The sequence below is a fragment of the Ictidomys tridecemlineatus genome, chromosome 8 (genome assembly GCF_052094955.1).
Source record: "Ictidomys tridecemlineatus isolate mIctTri1 chromosome 8, mIctTri1.hap1, whole genome shotgun sequence".
Classification (NCBI taxonomy): domain Eukaryota; kingdom Metazoa; phylum Chordata; class Mammalia; order Rodentia; family Sciuridae; genus Ictidomys; species Ictidomys tridecemlineatus.
This window is the reverse complement of record NC_135484.1, coordinates 37,051,188-37,072,233: the sequence shown is the minus strand read 5'-3', so window position 1 is coordinate 37,072,233 and position 21,046 is coordinate 37,051,188. Positions and strand designations below refer to the sequence as shown.

At 33.5% G+C, this 21,046-nt stretch overlaps 1 protein-coding gene across 2 annotated transcripts; it reads left to right on the top strand.

Annotated features, from left to right (window-relative positions):
- The first annotated feature begins 2,007 nt into the window (after positions 1-2,007).
- Positions 2,008-19,375, top strand: Hint3 (histidine triad nucleotide binding protein 3). Of its 2 annotated transcripts, none has more exons than XM_078019231.1 (5): positions 2,008-2,435; positions 6,865-6,982; positions 11,232-11,301; positions 13,105-13,231; positions 16,769-19,375. In XM_078019231.1, the coding sequence occupies exons 1-5, from the start codon at positions 2,265-2,267 to the stop codon at positions 16,799-16,801; spliced, it is 519 nt and encodes a 172-aa protein (XP_077875357.1). In that variant the 5' UTR covers positions 2,008-2,264; the 3' UTR covers positions 16,802-19,375. The 2 variants fall into 2 exon arrangements, with proteins under 2 accessions (XP_077875357.1, XP_077875358.1); XM_078019232.1 differs by lacking the exon at positions 2,008-2,435 and adding an exon at positions 5,163-5,333.
- Positions 19,376-21,046: the final 1,671 nt, after the last annotated feature.

Below are 21,046 nucleotides of genomic sequence, written 5' to 3'. Positions count from 1 at the left end.
CTGATCTTGCTCATAATCATTTTGTTCATCAACTATTAAGCAAAATATTGTATTATGTACTATGGGATTTTCAAAGACAACTGTTCCTGTTGTCAAAAAACCTAATTTCTACTAGGGAAAAATATATATACATAAATAGCTATAGGATACAAAGTTCTACAAGAGAAGTATTAAAATTCTACTAGATTAATTCACAAGAGGAAGTGCTTATTTTGCTTTGGTTAATCAAAGAAAATTTCATGAAAAAGACATTTGAGGAGTGGCTTGGAATTTGTGTGAAATTTGAATGTGAAGAGACAGAAACAAGGTTATTTCAGTGGGAACAGTGCAAATAAAAGTGATGTGAAAGTGTAGTAGATATGGAAAATGTAAATCCTTAAATTTGGCAAAGTATGATGCTCTGATTCCGAACTCTGCCTTGACTGCTGAGGGGCTGTGAAAGGGCCATTCAACTGGCCCCTGAAAGAGAAATAAAAAATATCTTGAATGCTTACAACTACTTTATATACATTTGTTTTTTTGATGACAACATGAATTCAACTAAAAAACATTACTGAATTATTCATTTATTATATATTTCTTTTTTAAAATACATTTTTTAGTTGTGATCGGACACAATACCTTTATTTAATTATTTATATATGGTTGGGTGGTGCTGAGGATCAAACCCAGCGCTTCACATGTGCTAGGCAAGTGCTCTACCGCTGAGCCACAACCCCAGCCCCTATTATGTATTGGAGTTGTGTGTTCAAAAAGGCTGATGGGTTCTGGAGTGAAGACAAACTGTAAGGGACTCCCCCTGAAATTAATGGCAATTTCCTGATGGCTTGTTTTTCTCTAGGACTTGAAACAGTTCCTTTTCAAATTAAAGTTTTAAATCTCTGAACTTCCTCATAATGAGAATAACAACTTTCTCCTGCTGAGGACTGACATCACGGAAATTCTGGCAAAGTACAGCCTAGCTAAAATCTACATGTGTGCATAACCTGGCTTTTGTGTCTATCAATTGCAACTGCTTCAGTGGGAAAGACAAAGAAGCAAGCAAACTAGGTGCTTCTCCCCATTTTAATCAAACTACATCACAATTCATTTTTCCTTTTTACCATCATTCGCCTATATTTTTATGTGGGTGCCTGGGATCCAAGCAGGGTCCTGGGGTAGGCTAGCTGAGAATAACAAAACCTTTACGTGAACTCAATTGTGTGTGTTGTGCTGTAGAAGTCTTGAGTTTGTTTCCTTATCCCTGGAGTGTGGACTATAAAAACCAACCATGTTTTGACGATTAGGAAAACAACTGGCACATTTTAGGTGCACAGCAAATGAGAAGCATAAAAAGAAAAGATGAGGCGAAATTATAATCCACCTTGAATACCGAATTAAAGAACTAGTGCTTTTACTTTAGGCATGGTTGATACTGAAAGGTTGTTTGAACGGCAAGTAGTCAAGAAGTCACACAAGGTATTGCAGCGGCGTTGGCAGTGCTCTCAACGTGGCATAACGAGGCATTAGCAGTGAAATTCTGGAGTATTTTGGGGTATCAAACAACAGGACTTCGCCTTTATTGTATAAGGACTGTAAAGTAACAAAGACCGATATTTCGATCTAGGGTGCTGTTAACAACAAAAAGTAAACAGAGACATTAAGTTCACTTTGAGCTTAAATCCTGAAATTATTGTCAACTGAACAAGGAAGGGTACAAAAACCGCTGAACATGATTTGTGCTAAAACAAGGATCCAGAAAATTTGCCTATTCTCCTAAAACCTACGAATTCTTAAAATCAAGCCTTTAGACCTTTCTTTTTTTAATTAAAAAAGAAAATACAAGAAAAACAAAACAAACACCACCACAAAAACCCGGCGGCGTAATCCGTTATTAGGACACCATACAACAGGCTGCTATCAAGGACGCGACACACTCCTTCTGGCCCAAAGATTCCGCGCCCGGTGATGTCACCACGACGCGCGGCGCGCTCCTGCGTCTCGGCAGACGTGGTACGTCATTACCAACGAGGGGCAGCAGGCGGGGCGACCCTCTAACGTCCTCGCTCGCTCCCTCGTGGCAACTGGTTTCGAGGCCCAATACTGATCGCTTAGTCCTCATTCTTCCGTCAGTCTGGATCAGCGCATGCGTCCCACTTCTCGCCTGACCCAAAGCCGGTCGAAGGGCGACGCCTTGAGATTAAACCGAGGAGGTGCGGGAGGCGGACCGCGCCGGCGCAGTATTCTTGGAGAAGGCGGGGTTCTTGGCGGCCGAAACAGGTACCATGGCGGAGGGGCAGGTGATCGGCGACTTGTCTTCGGCCTCTGACTGTAAATCAGATAAAACCTCCAAGGTCGCCGCAGAGTCCCTAGACTCCGGGGACTACGACAGCAACTGCTTGTTCTGTCGGATTGCGAGGCAGCAGGAGACCAGCACCGAACTCCTGCCCTGCGAGGTGGGTGGACGTCCGACCGCCCCTCGGAGCTCCGGGAGGGAGGCCTAGCCAGTGTGGACCGGGTGGGGAGGATCCGGATCGCCGTGCAAAGCTCGGGAGGCAGAGCGGCTGTGTGGACCGGCTGGGGAAGGCCGGGTACTGTGTGAAGGACCCTGACTTCTCTCGGGAGACCCCCGGAGTGTCTCCAACGAGACACAGTTCCCCGGGGAGAAAAAGTCATGATAGAGCTGCAGGTAGCGAGATTCTTGGCATAAAAGAGCATTTGGGGGCCTTTTATTCCAGGAATAATTCCTTTTACTACAGAAATTCTTTTTTCCTCCTTTCTAATTAGAGATCTTAAATTCTGAGCACTCTTCATAACCAACACCGACGAGAAATCTAGTAGAAAATACATAATGCCAAAATGTTAGATTAGCTGAAAATCGGCTGGGGTTGAGGGCAGTGGGTCTGAAGTCCAACTTAATACTTAATAGCCTCTGATTTCTACTGAAGTGATATCAGTTGGGATATGTGGCAATTTTCAGACTGACTTTGCTCAGATATTTTCTGAGATATGTGATACACACCGTATTCAACCTGTTCTACTTGTTAAAAAAAAATCTTTTTGAGGAATATAAGCTCCCAAGATTGTGTAGTAATCATTCTTTAATTCGCTGCACTGAGAGGTGGTTTTGGAGTCAGTGGTGGACAAGATAAAAGGACAGTCTGCCTGTAGGTTTTATAATTTAAAGGGTGGAATGCATACAGAGGTGGCAGCCAATTAGAGTGCCCTGTGGCGTGGTCAGGTGGTTTTACAGTATTTTGTAAGCTTGTGGGAGGGGCATCTAACCCAGGTTTGAGAGCTAAGGGAGGAATTTCCAGAGAAATTGAGACATAGGTAGGAGAGCAACTGAAGTGCAGTGGTGAGTCAGAAGACAGTTTCATTTGATTGAGAAGAATCTGAGGGGAGTGTGAATATCAAATATAGTCAGCTTTCACAGAAATTTGGCAAACAGGAGGAGTTGGGGCTTAGGAGAAAGGCCCTGATTTCACTTCCCAGTGCCCTGTCCCAACCCACAAAGGAACTAATAATCTAGTATTTAATTTGTATGTTTTTCATTATATGTGTATAATATATTTACAGTGTATTCATGTTATATTCATTATAAACATCTAGAAGTTATTGGGTTCATATGAAGTGGGGTATACTAATAATTTATATATACAGAGATCACTTGATTTGTTGGTAAGTTACCAACATCATGTACACTTTAGTCTGGGAAACTATTCAGCAGAAGCTAAAGAAGATTCCTTACCACATAGACTTCTGTACGATGTTTTCTTACCATGTTCTGCAAAATTGGACTAATCAAAGGTTAAATCATGCATTCTCATCAGGGAGTTTATCTATTCCCAAGGGGGTAAAAATTGTTTTTTGTTGTGGTGGGGGAAATATGTTACTCTTCTTATATAGGAAAATCCTATGCACAGAATCTATGCACAGATTTGCATAGAATGCATAAACAGATAAATAACATATCTATGGTATTAAAATCCTATGAATGTCTTAAAAGGATCCTAGAGTGGCAATAATGGGAAAATGGCTAAACAGTACTGGATTAGATTTCATCATGTTTGAGCTCATACTGAGGAAATTTTAGTATTAATATAACTCCTCCATCTTTGATAATCAAAGTTGTTCTAAAACCTTAGATGACATGATATTCAAATGTTCTTCCAAATGTTATTACTTTTTATTTGTTTTAGGTATCAGGGCATAGTTTGTGGAAAGAAAAGCTATTCTAGCTATTTTAAACAGAAATCGACTTAATGTATGGAATTACTGCTAGAAAAAAATCATTGGAAGGTCTAGAGGAGTGGATTCTAGTAGAATAGTGTCCAAAAATAACATCCAGAACATCACTGCAGAATCTTTCACAAGATAATTTACCTATGCTTCTTGCTAGTTTTATTTTTGTTATTTGTTCTTTTTAGTTTTAGATGACAATAGAATATATTTTCACATGTCATACATTCATGGTATATAATTTCCCATTCCCGTGGTTGCACATGATGTGGAGTTTACTCCAGTTGTGTATTCATATGTTAACATAGGAAATTTATGTCGATTCATTATACTGTTTTTCTCATCCCCACCCCCCTCCCTTCCTCTCACTACCCCCCTGTCTAGTCCAGTAAACAACCCCGCCTTATTGTGAGTTGCACCAATTTGCAAATTTGCAGTCCCACCAGCAGTGTATGAGTGTACCTTTCCCCCCACATCCTCGCCAACATTTATTGTTACTTGTATTCTTGAAAATTGCCATTCTGACTGGGGTGAGATGAAATCTCAGTGTAGTTTTTTTAAGAGAGAGAGAGAGAGAGAATTTTTTAATATTATTTTTTAGTTTTTGGCGGACACAACATCTTTGTTTGTATGTGGTGCTGAGGATCGAACCTGGGCGGCATGTATGCCAGGCAAGCGCACTACCGCTTGAGCCATATCCCCAACCCCTCAATGTAGTTTTAATTTGCATTTCTCTAATTGCTAAAGATGTTGAACCTTTTTTCATCTACTTATTGACCATTCAAATTTCTTCACTTCTTCTGTGAAGTGTCTCTTCAGTTCCTTTGCCTGTTTATTGATTTGTTATTTGGTTTTTGGTATTAATTTTTTTTAATTCTTTATATATCCTGGCGATCAATGCTGTATCTGAGGTGTAGGTGGCAAAGATTTTCTTTCATTCTGTAGGCTCTCTCTTCATGTTCTTGATTGTTACCTTTGCTAGGAAGAAGCTTTTTAGTTTGATACAATCCCAGTTATTTATTCTTGATTTTACTTTTTGTGCTTTCAGAATCTTGTTGAGGAATTTGGTTCCTGAGCCAAATGATGGAGATTTGGGCCTGCATTTTCTTCTAGTAGGTGTAGGGGTCTCTGGTCTAATGCAAATGGCAAAAATTTTCTCCGGTCCTTGCTAGTTTTAAAATATTAGGAATATATCATAGAAATAGTTGCATGAGTATATAGAGATTATTATTGTTCCTTTTTATAACCAAATAATACTTCATTATATGGATTTATCACAATTTATTCAGCCACTGTTCTAGTTGAATTATGGATCTTCGTGTTATTTTCATTCTCTCATCATAAATCTCACTGCAAAGAATAATTTTTTACTTATATAATTTCATATTTTTGGCAGCATATCTTTGGAATAGAAGTATAGTCTTAAAATAGAGATCCAAATAATGGCTCGACCAATAGTAGCAATGAGAGTGAGTATGACATCAGAGAGCCAATTTCAATATGTTTGAAATTTTGGTGGAAATCTAATTTAATCACTAATGTCATTAAGTTTCTTTGCTTTTGATAGGACTTTTTTCTATTCCTGGTGCTGATCACAGATATGTTGATGGTAGTAGTTGTTTTTTTAAAATTAGAATTAGGAAAACAAATTATACGTAATAATACATAACATATTTCAAAATAGAGGTTTGGGAGATAGACAAAGAACTGAGTATTCTGGTCATATAGCATAGTCATGGAGTGTGAAACAGCAGGTATATATAGGAATGTGTTTTTCTGCTGATATCCTTTAGATTGACATTTTCTAGTTTTATTAATCCAGAAAATGTTACTCCTGCTTTGAGGCAGAATTCATTTTTATCATCTCAAACTAATTCTAATCAGGATGTATTCTGAACCAGAAGGAATTGCCTCTGAATTTTTAAAAATCAATATCATAATTGAGGGGAAATAAAAATATGAAATTGTGTTATCAACTATGATCAACTAATCTGGGCTATGTTGGTATAGCAATTTTGTGTTGCAAGATTTGATGGCCAGTACTACTTGTTTCTTAGCTGAAAGAAAAAATGGAAAACTTTAAACAAGAACATTGTGATCCTTTACCTTATCCCTTTATAAAATAATCCATGTATATCAATATTTAAATTTATCACTAGATAGCAAAACCATAATAAAAAAATAGATAAACTGGTATAATTATAGTGTTTGCCATATAATAATGAGATTACTGACATGAATTTGAGGCCCTCATTCAAATTGAATTTTTTCAATGAATTTGTGCTTTTGGAATGGAGAATAATGAGCAACTGTGCATTTGGGAAATTTTACTGAGGAAACTCTGCTTATTGATACTGATTTTTTTTAAATCTAAGATTGATTAAAGTTCTGTAAGAAAGGTTTTTCTCTTGTAAAAGCTGAAATTTTAAGGCTTTTTATTTGGAATAAATGATCATCTCATGTCAGAAGTTATGCTTGTTTTTATATACTTAGTACATAATCATAAAACTGCTCAGTATGGCTTTTTTTTGTAGCATGCATACCATTTTCCTTCCAGAGGTTTATGATGTTTAAGTTATGCCACAATAGTGTTAGGAAATTATTTTCTAAATTTCACTAACAAGTACTTTTTTTTCACTTTAGAATGAAGACCTTGTTTGCTTCAAAGATATAAAACCAGCAGCACCTCATCATTATCTTGTAGTGCCAAAGAAGCATATTAGAAATTGCAATGATCTAAAGAGAGAACAAATAGAATTGGGTAAGATGATGGCACTGTTATTCATAGGTTTATCATCTTGAATTGGTATCAGCAATGGTAGTGACCATTAAAATATCTAACTAGGATGAAAAGGGTCCATTATGACTGGAACTTTTTATTATAAAAAATTTCAAATGTATATAAAAATAGAGAGAACTGTATAATTCCCATGTATTCATCACTTAGCTTCAGTATTTATTAACTTGTGGTCATTTTTTCAAGTATTAACATCCCAGAGGTGACTTGAAGCAAACACCAGACATCATGTTATTTAATATTTAAATTTTTTCAAAGATAATGTTTCTCTTTGAATTTTTAAAAATGTTGGCATTTCTTGACTCTGCAAATGGAAAGTGCTATGAAAAAATTTAAACAAGTTACAATATGGCATATTGTTTCATAGTAAGATCATGTTTATACTCCATTAAGATCAATCACTAATGTAGATGAATTAGCAATAATTTAATTATGAGATTTGAGTGATGAACTTAGTTTCTGAAAAGGAGATTCTGAATTTTGCTTCTTACAGAATTATTCTGTATTTTCCAACTTGTACCTTCTGTGACTCATCAGCTATCATTTCCTAAAACATTCCTAAGTTCACTTCAAAATGTAATTTGTAGATTTTGTCATCAGGGTTTGGGATTAGTTTGGTTAATACTGTAAGGTACCCTACAAGATAGATAAATAAATGGAAATTTTGATGTGGATATAGTTAATTTAGGCTAGACTTGCCAGTTTTTAAATTGTTGTTTCTGGATACTACAAAGATTTTTAGTATTTGAAGTTCTTTTAGTACTTTTGAGAAACATATAGGTTTATACCAGAAGATAGCAATTGAGCTTATAAAGATCAGATTTAACTTCATTTATTTATTTATTTGGTACTGGGAATTGAACCCAGGGGTGCTTGGTGCTTTGCTACTGAGCTGAGCTACATCCCCAGTCCCCTGCCTGTTTTTTTTTTTTTTGTTTTGTTTTTTTGGTACTGGGGATTGAATTTGGGGCACTTAACCACTGATCCACATCCCCAGCCCTTTTTTATTTTTTTGTTTTTTGAGACAGGGTCTTTTGTTAAATTACTCAAGGCCTCACTAAGTTGTTGAGACTGGCTTTGAATTTGAGATCCTCTTGCCTCAGCCTCCCTAGCTGCTGGGATTACACTTGTGTGCCACTGTGCCTGCCAGTCCTTTTTTATTTTATTTTTTTAGAATTTGAGACAAGGTCTCTGTAATTTGTACTTGTGATCCTTCTCCCTCACCGTCACAAGTCGCTGGGATTAGAGGCATGTGCCTTTGTACCCTGCAGATTTAACCTAAATTTACCTGAAATTGAAACATTCTCGTATTTTCCATTTCATTCTTGTGATAGTTTCTTAGACATTATATTTTCTTTAGAATTTTTGGAACTTTTCTATTTATTTTTAAGGTAGAGGTAGGTTTGGGAAAATAGAAGCTGCTGTTGTAACTAGTTTTATAACTATTGCATATCAAATGTTACCAATTTTTAAGCAGCTGGGGGGTATTTGGGATTTCACTATGTTTTTCTCTCTACTTTTATATATATTTGAATATTTCCATATTGAAATCTTAACAGTAGTGATTATTTTTTTATATAATCTGTAAAGGTAGAGAAGTATTAAGCATATGGAGGAGCTCAGTAATACTATCAAGTCTAGTGACCATTACTGACATTTATAGAATACCACTTAGCTGCAGAATACACATTTCTTGAAGAGCACATATTCACATTCACCAAAGTACAGTATATTCTAATCAGTAAAATATTTTCATATTGCAAATGCTTGAAGTTTAATAAAATGTCATCTGAAGATAATAAAATAAAATAAAATTAAATTGTAGAAATAACAAAACCTGGACTAAATATTTATAAATTAAAGAACATATTTCTAAATATTTCATATATATATATATATATATATATACACACACACTTATATTGCACACTTCTAAGTAATTCCTAAATAGGTCAAAGAAGAAAATAATTTTGAGTGGACTGGTCATAAAAATACAACATGTTAGAATTTGTGGGGTGCTAGTAAAGTGGTACCTAGGAGAAAATTTATGCTTTAAATGCTCATATTAGAAAAGGAAGTTTAAAACCAATGACTTCAGTTACCACTTTCAGATGTTAGAAAGAGGCAAGCAAATCAACCCAAAATAAGTATAAAAAATGAAATAATAAAGAGTATATAGCAATGAAATACAGATAGCAGATTTTATTTCATGTATTTTGGAGAATTTGATTTTATGTAAATATATGATTAGGATTGTCATATCTTCTCAATAAGTTGATTATTTAAATTATAAAATATCTCTTTATGGAAATATTCTTTGAGTCTATTTTGTGTGATAATTTAGCTGTTTCTACTTTATTATTTACTATTTGCATTGCATATTATTTTCTACTTTCAACCAAATGCATATTTATATTTAAATACTTGAAAACAAATATGGTTGAATCTTGTATTTTGTTAAAATATAAAATCTCTTAATTGGAATGTTTAGCCCATTGACTTTTAGTGTAACCATTATATCATTGGGTTTAGGCCTACTATTGTGCCATTTTTCTCATTTGTTATATGTTGCTTTATATCTTATTTTTCACTTTTGTTTTTTCATATTTCTCTTTAATTTATCTGTTGTCATATTCACTGCTTTTTAAAAAATATTCATTTTTTAGATGTTGATGGACTTTTATTTTATTCTTTTATTTATATGTGGTGCTGAGAATTAAACCCAGTTCCTTACACATGCTAGGCAAGTGCTCTACTACTGAGCCATAACCCCAGTCGCCCCCCCCCCCAATATTTACTACTTTTTATATTTCTTTATTTAGTGGTTGCTTTAGAGAGGTTATAATACTCATCCTTTAATTACCAGGCCTTGCTTAATACAGGCATTATATCAATTCTTTAAAATGTAAGAAACTGGTAGTCTCCCAGTGCAAGCCTAATTTAGAGAAGTAAATATTAGCAGTTTAGTAAGCCTCAATATAACAGCTGTCCTTTGTTGAATCTCTTACTTCTTCCCCTTTTAGATGCATGGTTATAGTATGTATAGGCTTAAGGTTTCCCATTATACTTTGAAGACCCAGGCTACCAACATTTTTCTAATAGGGAGACTTCTTTTTCCCACTTTAGGCCATTAAAAAAAAAAAAAAAAAACAAAGATGAAAAATGATATGACATAGAAATTGGAAGTCAAAATCATTATATAAATGTTTAACTAGTAAAGACTAGGATCACTTGAAGGGATATCTTATTTCTAATTTGGGCTTAAAGACAAATTTGGTTTTTCTGTCTTTTAAAAAATTTGTTTTTGAATTGACAAAAATGTACATGTTTATTTTATATAAGATGATGTCTTGAAATATGTATACATTATGAAATGAGTAAATTGAGCTAATTAACATATACATTAACTCATATGCCTTTTTTGGTGATGAGAAAACTTAAAATCTACTATCATTTTTAAGGATAACAGTACATTCTCATCATGTTGTATGAACTTACTCCTTTTAATTGAGGTTTTGTGTTGTTTGACCAACATCTCCCAACTCTACCCCGCCTCCAGCCCCTGCTAACCGCCATTCTACTCTGTTTCTATGAGTTTAGCTTTTTTAGGTTTGATATTTAAGTGAGATCATACACTATTCAGCTTTCTGTACCTTGCTTATTTTACTGAGCATGATGTCCTCTAAGCTCATCCATGTTGTCACACGCCAGAATTTCTTTCTTTTTAAAGCTCAATATCATTTTATTGTGTGTGTATATATACATATGTACGTATATGTGATATTTTCTTTATCCATTCATCTGATGGTAGACACTTAGGTTAATTCTATATTTTGCATATTGTGGATAATGCTGTGGTGAACATGCTATCTTTTTTCTTAATTCAATTTCTGTATAATTACCTATTCTCTTTATTAAAATAGGCATCACTATAATGTTCTAAATAGCCACTTGATAATGTCTCTCAACTGCTTTCCAAAGCCAACTTATGTGTGTAATATTTTGTGATAATGATAATGCACTAGAGCTCAATTTGAATATTCATTTCAGTTGTCGATGAACAGATTTCTTGGTGACTTAAAGCTATTGAATGTGTCCCTAAATGTTTCCCCATTTGACGTGACTTTTGACCAGAACCCCAAAACTTAAGATTAATAACAATTTAGTGAACTTAACATCTCCTATAGTCTAATGTTTCTTTCCTATTTTATAGTGGAAAACATGGTAACTGTTGGAAAGACCATTCTTAAAAATAACAATTTCACTGACTTTTCAAATATGAGGTATGTATACATCAGATAGAAACTAACATTTTGCATTATTGATTTTTCTGACATGTTATTTTTCATGAAAAAGGGAATAGCAGTTACAGAATTTTGGTTTAAATACATTTTTTCCTGAAAGTGAGAATATAGTTCATATGATAAAAATTTGATAAAACTTCTTCCTCTCATTTCTTAATATCTTCCAAAAATATCCACTTAATAGTTTAGACAGACAAATATATATAAACAATGGGTAGTTAAAATAGTTATGAGTCCTTTTTTTCTTTATTCTGTTTGGGATTTCTATAAAATTGTGTATAAAATGAATTTTATTAGACCAATCTTTATTTTTTGTGATTTAAAAAGACATTATTAACTCTGCACAACCAGAGATATGAAAAATTGTACTCTATATGTGTAATATGAATTGTAATGCATTCTATTATCATATATAACAAATTAAAATAAAAAAATGATAAGGAATACATTGTTAGACTTCTGGCATGAAATTAAATTGGATTTATTGCCTGCTAATTTGAACTCTGGCATTTGCCAATCTGAGTAAAAACACATAATGTTCAATTAACTGTTTTAATTAATTTAAATGATAGTATTCTTTTTAAAAAGATTTCTGACTTTGTCCTGTGTGATGTAGGCAGTACCAAGGCAAGTTATAGTAAAGATACTTTTCTAACACTTCTGAACCAGAATTCAGAATTCTAATACTATCCATATCATTTGTGTACTGTACTTGTACTAGCTGTGTCATTTTAGACAAGTCATTTTAGTTATCCACAATAATACTGCTCTACCTACTTGTATACTAATGAGATTGTGTGTATGAAGATCCTCTGAAAACTGTTAAGCATTATCCTAATGTGGTAATGACAAGTAACATATGGTATTTAAGATCTTCTGGCCTGAAGAAACATGTTCCTTTCTCAGTTTTGGAGCTGCTTATTAGAAAAAAGAATACTGGATAAGGAGTCAAGATCCCTGAAATTTACTCCTAGCTCCACCATATTTTAATTTTGTGGCCTTGGGAAGAGTCTTTTTTTTTTTTTTTTTTTGAGAAAGAGTCTGGCTGTGTTGCCCAGGCTGGTCTCAAACTCCTGGGATGACGTGATCCTTCTTCCTCTGCCTCTCAACTAGCTGGGGCTACAGGCATGAACCATTGTGCTCAGCTCTTAAACTTTTAATCTTTGCTTACCCATCTTTAAAGTGAAATTGAAAATGGATTTTTAAGAGGTTAAATCATACTTATGAATAATTATCATCTGACTTATTTTTAGTATTAAATTTAGGTGATCAAAGGTTTTTTTTTTTAACAAGATGATATGATTGATATCACTTTTGAAATATTGGTTCGCAAAGAAATGCCTGAGTACTTTATTACAGGAGAAAGCATGCCATCTACTGGTTATACCTTGAAATAAAGTAACACTACTACTTGTGTGCCCCAAAACTTTATTAGATTCATTACAGGAACATATCTTAGAATTCAAACTTAATGTTATAAGAACTGAACTGATAAGGAGTAATATCAGCTCAGAATTTATAAAGGTTATTCTGAGATATAATGTGCTATTAAGCCCTTCCTTGTTAAAGAGTTTATTACTATGAACTTGAACATGAAAAGAAGAGGAACTGTGTGAATACTATGAAGTGTGTAAAGAAATATACTAAAAGAGATATGTGAGTGGTATTCTTTCTACTTTAGGTAACATATTTTGTATATCTTTTATATGTCATTTAACCTATAAATTGTTTTTAACTATTGTAGAGCTGATTTGTCAATCATTTCTTTCTTCTCTGTTTTAGGATGGGTTTCCATGTGCCACCATTCTGTTCCATTTCCCACTTGCACCTTCATGTTCTGGCACCAGTCAGTCAGTTGGGCTTCTTATCCAAGTTGGTTTATAGAATAAATTCCTATTGGTTTATCACAGTAAGTGTTATTGTATCAAGAAAATGCAAGCATATTTAAAATATTTGTCCTTTTGTTGAAGCTTCTTTTCTTGCAAGATTAGGCACTTATAGCTTGCAGTAGCTTGAACACCTATTTTAACAAACTTCTTTGTATATATTCAAAGTAGCTTTGGGGGATTTTGTAGTCATCAGGTCTATAGGGAGAGAAGCTATGGCCAATCTCTCCATTGCAATTGGGGTATATGATATAGAAAAGCAAGACATTAAGAATTTAGACTTTGGAGTCAGATTTGAATACAAATTCTGGCTCCATTGCTTACTTGAGGAATCAGGTACAGATTACTTTTTTTTTTTTTTTTTTTTTTGCTGATGTTGAACCTAGGGCCTGGTGCACGCTATATAAGTATTATATCACTGAGTAACGTCCGCAGCCCAGGTTTAAGTTCTGTATTACCTGTCCTTAGGGTTAATAAAAGAGATGATGAGATGATTTCTGTATAAAGCACTTAAATCAGTACTTTGTAAGGCTGAGAGTAAGGTCATTGGTAGAATGTTTGCCTAGCATTTGTTAGGCTCTGGATTCAATTGCTAGTATTGCCAATAAATAAATAGTACCTTGCAGATATTACTCAGTAACTAAGTTAGGTACTGTTTCTACTATAATCAACATCAATATAGAAACTGATTTTTTTGTAGTTTTGTGTGCTATTGGATGTGGTTACTGGAGATCAAACCCAGGGCTTTGTGCATGCTAGGCAAGCAGTGTTTCACTGAGTTATGTCCCCAGCCCTTTTTATTTTTTTATTTTGAGACAAGGTCTTGTTAAGTTGCCTAGGCTGATCTTGAATTTGGAATTTTCCTATCTCAGGTTCCCAAGTAGCTTGAATGAAAAGCATGTGCCACCACCATGCTGGGCAAGTTTTTATAATATTTGTAAAGATTTTTTAACTTTATTTTATTCATTTATTTTATTATTTTTAGAAGTACCGTGTGCTAACTGATTGCGCCATTGGAGCTCCTATTTTATTATTTTTAAAACAGGTCAAAGATTATACATATTTAATAGTAATGTCTACTTTACAATTACAAAATCATGTCCATTGTAGAAATTTTTTTATTATTAATTTTTTAAATTTATAAATGACAGTGGAATGCATTACAATACATATTACACATATAGAGCACAAATTTTTCATTATCTCTGGTTGTATACAAAGTATATTCACACCAATTCCTGTCTTGTACATGTACTTTAGATTATGTCCATCACATTCCAACATCATTTCTAACCCTATGTCCCCTCCCTTTCCCTTCCACCCCTTTGCCCTATCTAAAATTTGTCTATTCCTCCCATGCTCCCCACTCCCTACCCTACTATGAATCCTTATATCAGAGAATCTTTATATCAGAAAACATTTGGCATTTGTTGATTGATTGTATATCATCTTCTGTGATTGGATATCATCTTCTGTAAGGTAACTGTTTTTTTTATGTGGTGCTAAGGATTGAACCTAGTGCCTCGCACTTGCTAGGCAACTGTTTTACCACTGAGCTACAACACCAGCCCCAGTTTTTGTAATTTTTGATTTTCAGTTTAAACTCCATAGAAAACTACTAAGAAAAGGACTTTAGTACTAGTGTTAACTACCTGATCTGTGGTTGAAGCTTGCAGCCTAAAATATTTGCAGAATCATGTTTGCTGAGTCAATAAGTAAAAGTTTTTTTAAAAATTCAGTTATTTATAGGCTGGTGGTCTGACAGTTTCCTTAGACTCTGGTCTCTCTGGGATACTTGACCAGTAGACTCTGATCTCTCTGGGATATTTGACCAGTAATTTACCAGGCTCTTGTTTTTTGTGTCCATTATCATAACTGACAGTTACTGTATCTGAATAATCAAATAGTATTTATTTGCCATTAGTCAGTGAATGATAGTATTCTAATAATGCAGAAGAAATTAAAAAGCCTCAGATTTCTAGAAACTTCAAATTTCAAACATCTCCCTCTTCAACATATCCAGATGATTTTATTTAGTATATATAAGATTGTGTGTGTGTGTGTGTGTGTGTGTGTGTGTGTATACTTGAAATAAAGTTGGGTGTTCAACAGGGCAGCACTTGTGGTCTCTAAAAATCATATAGCTTTTAAAAAATTTTACAAATGGATTCCCTCCTTCCCTCTCTTCTTTCCTCCCTTCCTCCTTCCCCCTTCCTTCCTTCCTTCCTTCCTTCCTTCCTTCCTTCCTTCCTTCCTATCTCTGTTTCTACTTGTCTATAAGATTTTGATTTGTGGTAAAAATTTAATTAAACCACATTTTGGGAGTGGGGAATATAGCTTAATAATAGAATGCCAACTAAAAACTTTCATGAAAGAAAATACAAACATGAATAAACAAAATTTTAAGATCTGTTAATGGTTTATCCTGGAAATCTAAATTCTTTAATCTATATTCTCAGTAGTATATTATGAGACTTAAAAAAAGATAAATATATTAAAGTTTATTCTAAAATATCTTATATAAAGTGTACCAGATTTTGAAGGAAGATTGAGAAAGGCTCTCTGAAATGATGTAACTTTAGTTTACTTTCAAAAATAGACTTTATTTTTTAGAGCAGATTTAGGTTGTCAGTAAAATTGAATGCAAAATACAGAGTTCCCATATACCCTGTGCTTGCACATATGCGCAATTTTCCCCATTATCACATTCCCATCACAGTGGTTCATTTATTATAATGAGTGAACCAACATGACCTATCATTATTACTCAAAGTTTACTTTAGGGTTCACTCTTGATGTTCTACATTCTGTGGGTTTTGACAAATGTATGACATATTCTCACTAATGTAATATCATTCAGAATTTTCTATTCTCTGCCTATTCATCCCCTTGATTCACTGACAACCATTGATTTTTTTTAATATTACCATAGTTTTGCCTTTTCATAAGGTCTTATAGTTGGAATCATACAGTACATAGCCTTTTCAGATTGACTTCTTTCTCTTAGTAATAACATTTAAATTTCTTTCATATCCACATTATTTATTAAAACTTTATTTTCCATTTCTTATTGATGCTTTTTAATGAATATATAATATAGTTTATAAAATCTGCCTATTTGTATATAATGAAGAATATCTTTACTATAGTTTATAACATTATTATTATTATTTTTTTTGAGAGACATTTTTAGAAAGAGACTATATAGTACCTTGCTTTTCTGGTATGGCTTTTTTTTTTTTTTTTTTTTTTGATACCAGGGATTGAACCAGTGGCACTTAACCATATCACTAGCCGTTTAATATGTTTTATTTAGAGACAAGGTCTTGCTGAATTGCTCAGGGCCTTACTAAGTTGCTGAGGCTGGCATTGAACTGTTGATCCTCCTACCTCAGCCTCCTGAGCCATTGGGATTACAAGTGTTTCTGGGTGGTATGGCTTATTATAATAGGATTGTCAAGAAAATTATCTGATAGATAATTATCTGATAATTATCAAAATTATCTAATATGATATCTGGAATAAAAACATGTTTATGTGTTTTTTTTTTTCAATTACAGACTGATTATTTGATTGAAAAACTAAGAATATGAAAATACCAACAATGGAAGACTTTCCTAATCTTGGCTCAGTATGAACTAATATTTTGATTTCTAATTGCAATTTTAAGGTTTGTTGGGTTTTACCAGAGGCTGTTGCTGAGTAGCCTTAAAATCTTTTCTGAATGTCTGTTTTCTAAGGTCTATGATATAGTTATGTGAATACTTTTGTCACTGACTTTTTCTGTTGTAATGGTTGTCTAAGGATTTTGTGCATCAAATACTATAGATAAAATTCGTTTAAAATCAAATTATTAATCAAGGGCTCTGTATTTTTTAAAAAGCTCAAGTAATTTCATTTCTCAGTAGTCTTAATAGTGATTTATTTATGAAGATTAAACTGATATAGAAAGTAATTTATTGGAACGTTTATTAGTATGAGGGAGAAAAAGAAATTAGCTATTTCTTAATCATTCTGCGTAAATTTTCAAAATAAAGAATACCATACTACACAGTAATCTCTGCTTGAGGAGGAAACACTTATGTATATGTTACTTTTTACTCAAATTTTAAATAATATGTTCCAAAACCCTCACTGGGTACCTGAAACCCAAGGTAGAACCAAACCATATATATATTGTTATTATTTTCCTATACATACATATCTGTGATAAAGTGTAAATTATTAAGCAAATTAAGAGTTAACATAATAATAAAATAGAATAATTGTAACAATATGTTTTAATATAATCACAGAATCACTATTGTTATTAAGTAAAATAAAGATTACTTGAATTCTGTAAAACTAGGAGAGTCTGATAACTGAGATTGTTATTAAGTGACTAACAGTGACTAATCATCCATGCATTGTGTACTGTATGGATGATTTGCATCCCAGGTTGGATGGAGCAGGACAGTATGAGATTTTATTATGCTACTCAAAATGTCTGACAATTTAAAATGTATGAGGTATGTATTTCTGGAATTTTTATTTAAAAACTTCAGACTACTGTTGGCAGTGGGTGACTGAAACTGTGGGAAGTAAAACCTCAGATGGGGGGGCTAATATAATGTGATTTCTAACAGGGATTTACAATAATAATTAATTTGGTTATATAACAATCCACTATAGTAGAATACCTATAAGAACATAAAAGAGGAAGAAGCATAAAATATTGTATTAAAACTGGCAGAAACTGTTGCTTTTTATGTCATGCTTTTTGTACCAAAGGAGAATTAGAACAAAAAGTGGTTAGACCTACTTGTATTATAAAAAGGACCTGATTTGAAAACAGACAGAGAAAGGCTTATATGAGAAATTTTATTTGAATAATGATGTTAATATTATTGTGTATCATTTCACAAAGCATGTTTCCTTAGGAATGGTCTTTGGTGCTAATCTATGGTCACATTAGTGAATGTGAATGAAAAAATGAAATAGGCACTGAAAGATAATCCCTAGTGGCTATTGATACCATGCACATGAAAATAAATGAATATAAAGATTAATGTATTGCTGGATTACTAGTTTTCACTCCTTGTTTTGGCATATTAAACATAGTTTTAAGTAATAAAATACCTATTACAATGCTTAGTTATAACATCTGGAGTCAATTTTGTTAAGTTTGTTCATTAATTTATTTAGCAAACATTTATTGGGCATTTTCCATGTATCAGACACTGCCAGGATCAGGGAATAAAGAAACGAGAAAGGACAGTCTGCCTTTAATTGCTTATATAGGAGCCTGACAAAAATCAGTCAATAGAATTTAGTGTGTCGGGTGTCATGAGGTTTAGAGAAGAGGCTGTGGAGGGGCATCCACTTCTGAGAACAGGTAGTAGTAAAAATGAGTATTCAAGACTCATTCTTTGGGAGGTAGACAGTGGATTTTAGACTGAGAAAACCACATTGTTTTTCATGACGTTTACATTCACTATTAATTTACAATTGGCATGAATGTTCTAATTTCAGCTTATTTGCTGAAGGTGGAAAGTGGGATTTGCAGGGATTATGGGTTCCCAAAATTGTATGTTTGTCAGTATTGTTTTGTGAAATAGCTGAGCATTAGTATTTATAATAATAGTTACAAGCTTCTATAAATCAGCTATAAAATATGATTAGCTTCAGGGAAGAAATTTTAACATGTGCAGGCTTTGAATGTTTTATTATGTGAACTGGCAATGATATATATGAGATTATTATGACAATGACATGACAGATATTTAAGGAATTCTAAAATGCTTTATGGATCTCCAGAAATGTGAATAGCCAAGTGACTCCATTTATATAGCTTTACAACCTTGCATAAATTTTCTTTGTTGGAAAACCTTTGGAAATTCTCTTTACTTGGTAAAATTAATAATCAAATCACTACAAATAAAATTAACTTAGCCTTTTTTGAGGGGGAGAGGGTAGTCTGAGCATTTAACTCCTTACTTGTCTATAAACATGAATTCAAAGCAACGTTAAGTCAGAACCTGTCTTAAAAATGTTTAGTATAGAGAATATGTATATGCATGTTGTGATGTTATTCATACAGTTATGGAATAATAAAATTATAATGAACTACTTCAAACTGTGCTTACTTACAAGAAAATGAAATAAAAAATAGAAAAATACTGTGTCAAGTTTTGCCTCTGTAGACTCTTTTTTAAAATATATTTTCTTTAGTTATAGGTGGACACAATTTTTATTTTACTTTATGTGGTGCTGAGGATCAAACCCGTGCTAGGTGGCGCTCTACTTTTCAGCCACAACCCCAGTCCCTCTGTGGACTCTTAATAATACTAAAAACATGTTCAAATGGTGTTTGATAAATTGGCTGATAACAGTGCACAAAAGGTTCACTCTTGTTTCATACAAAGAATTGAAGGTCAGAGCACAATCTTTGTTATTGCAACACTCAAATATTTCTAGGTTTTGATGTCAAAAAGTCTCTACAAAACACAAGTTTCATTAAATTTTCAGTATGTACTAGGTACAGGTACTCCCAAGTTACCAAAATGAAGCTGGTACCTGTTTATTCTACTAAAATAAATGCAATAACCATATCTCTAATTCAACTTAAGTTAATTTAATGAAAATGTCTTATCCACTTCTAATTAAGGAGAATCAGATGTATGATTAGTTATTTAAAATCTCATAGGGAGAGATGGAACACAACCAACAATCATGCACTGATTAAACTGAATATGACTCAACTAAGTTGGTATTAAAATATGTACCTCAAGCTTCAAATTTCCCCCACCCCCAACACATTCATCTGTTCTATCTTTATCAATGGCAACTCCAGTCTTTTGAGTTGCTGAAGTCAAAATCTTGGATCCATATTTTACTTGTCTTTCACATTCATATCTAACATTAGCAAATCTATTGGCAATATCTTCAAATTATATTCATAATTTTACCACTTCTTACCACTTGTACTATTTTCATCTTGGCCAAGTTATCCTTTCTTTAGATTCAGCAGAAACTTCTTTATTATGATCTCCCTACTTTTATCCTTGCCCAACTCTGCAGTCTATTCTTAATTCATTGCTCTACTAAATAGAACACACATGCCATGTTTCCTCAGGCTCTTAAACACTTTACCTTGAGATTTATACCAAAAGTTTTAGAACCAGGGTGTAACCTTGAAGAAGTCCTAAAGCAAAAATCATTTCAATCCTCTTAATGCCCAGTGTCTGTCTTCAGATATTCATACTTTCTTGTCTTTACTATTGCTAGAATTTCCTGACTGGGCTCCCTGCCTCTAGTCACTGTCTGCCTAACAGAGTTCTTTCTAAATTACCGCCTAAATTACTAAACTGGGGCTGGGGGATATAGCTCATTGGTACTGCACTTGCCTAATATGCATGAGGCCCTAGGTTCAATCACAAGCACCAAGTAAAAAATTTTAAATCACTAAATTACACTCATCATCTACCCTCAAGATAATGTTTCAGCTTTTTTATCTGTATTTCTCACACTTGTATCCTAGTGTACCATCCATTTTTAGTGACAACAGTTGTTATAACAACCAACAGTTTTAACATTTTTAGTTGTAACAGTATATTACTAAACTGATCACATCTTTGTAAATATGTTCATCTGGCTCACATATTACTTTCTCTGTGAAGTCTTCTCTGGTGTCTCCCATCCCCAACTGTAGCAATATTGTTTCTTCTGCTTCAACCCTAGCTTGGACATTTTATGCAATCTAGTCAAGATAGAATGGGCTGTCTCTTATCACTGGATTTTGAGCTCTTGGAGTTGGGGGCTTATTTTATTTTTTAACCTTATCTTTGTAACTGCATTGC

Coding starts and splice junctions, on each gene's coding strand:
- Hint3 (XM_078019231.1), top strand. CDS start 2,265: ATGGCGGAGGGGCAGGTGATCGGCGACTTGTCTTCGGCCTCTGACTGT. Junction 2,436..6,864: donor CCGAACTCCTGCCCTGCGAG/GTGGGTGGACGT, acceptor TTTTCACTTTAG/AATGAAGACCTTGTTTGCTT. Junction 6,983..11,231: donor GAGAGAACAAATAGAATTGG/GTAAGATGATGG, acceptor CCTATTTTATAG/TGGAAAACATGGTAACTGTT.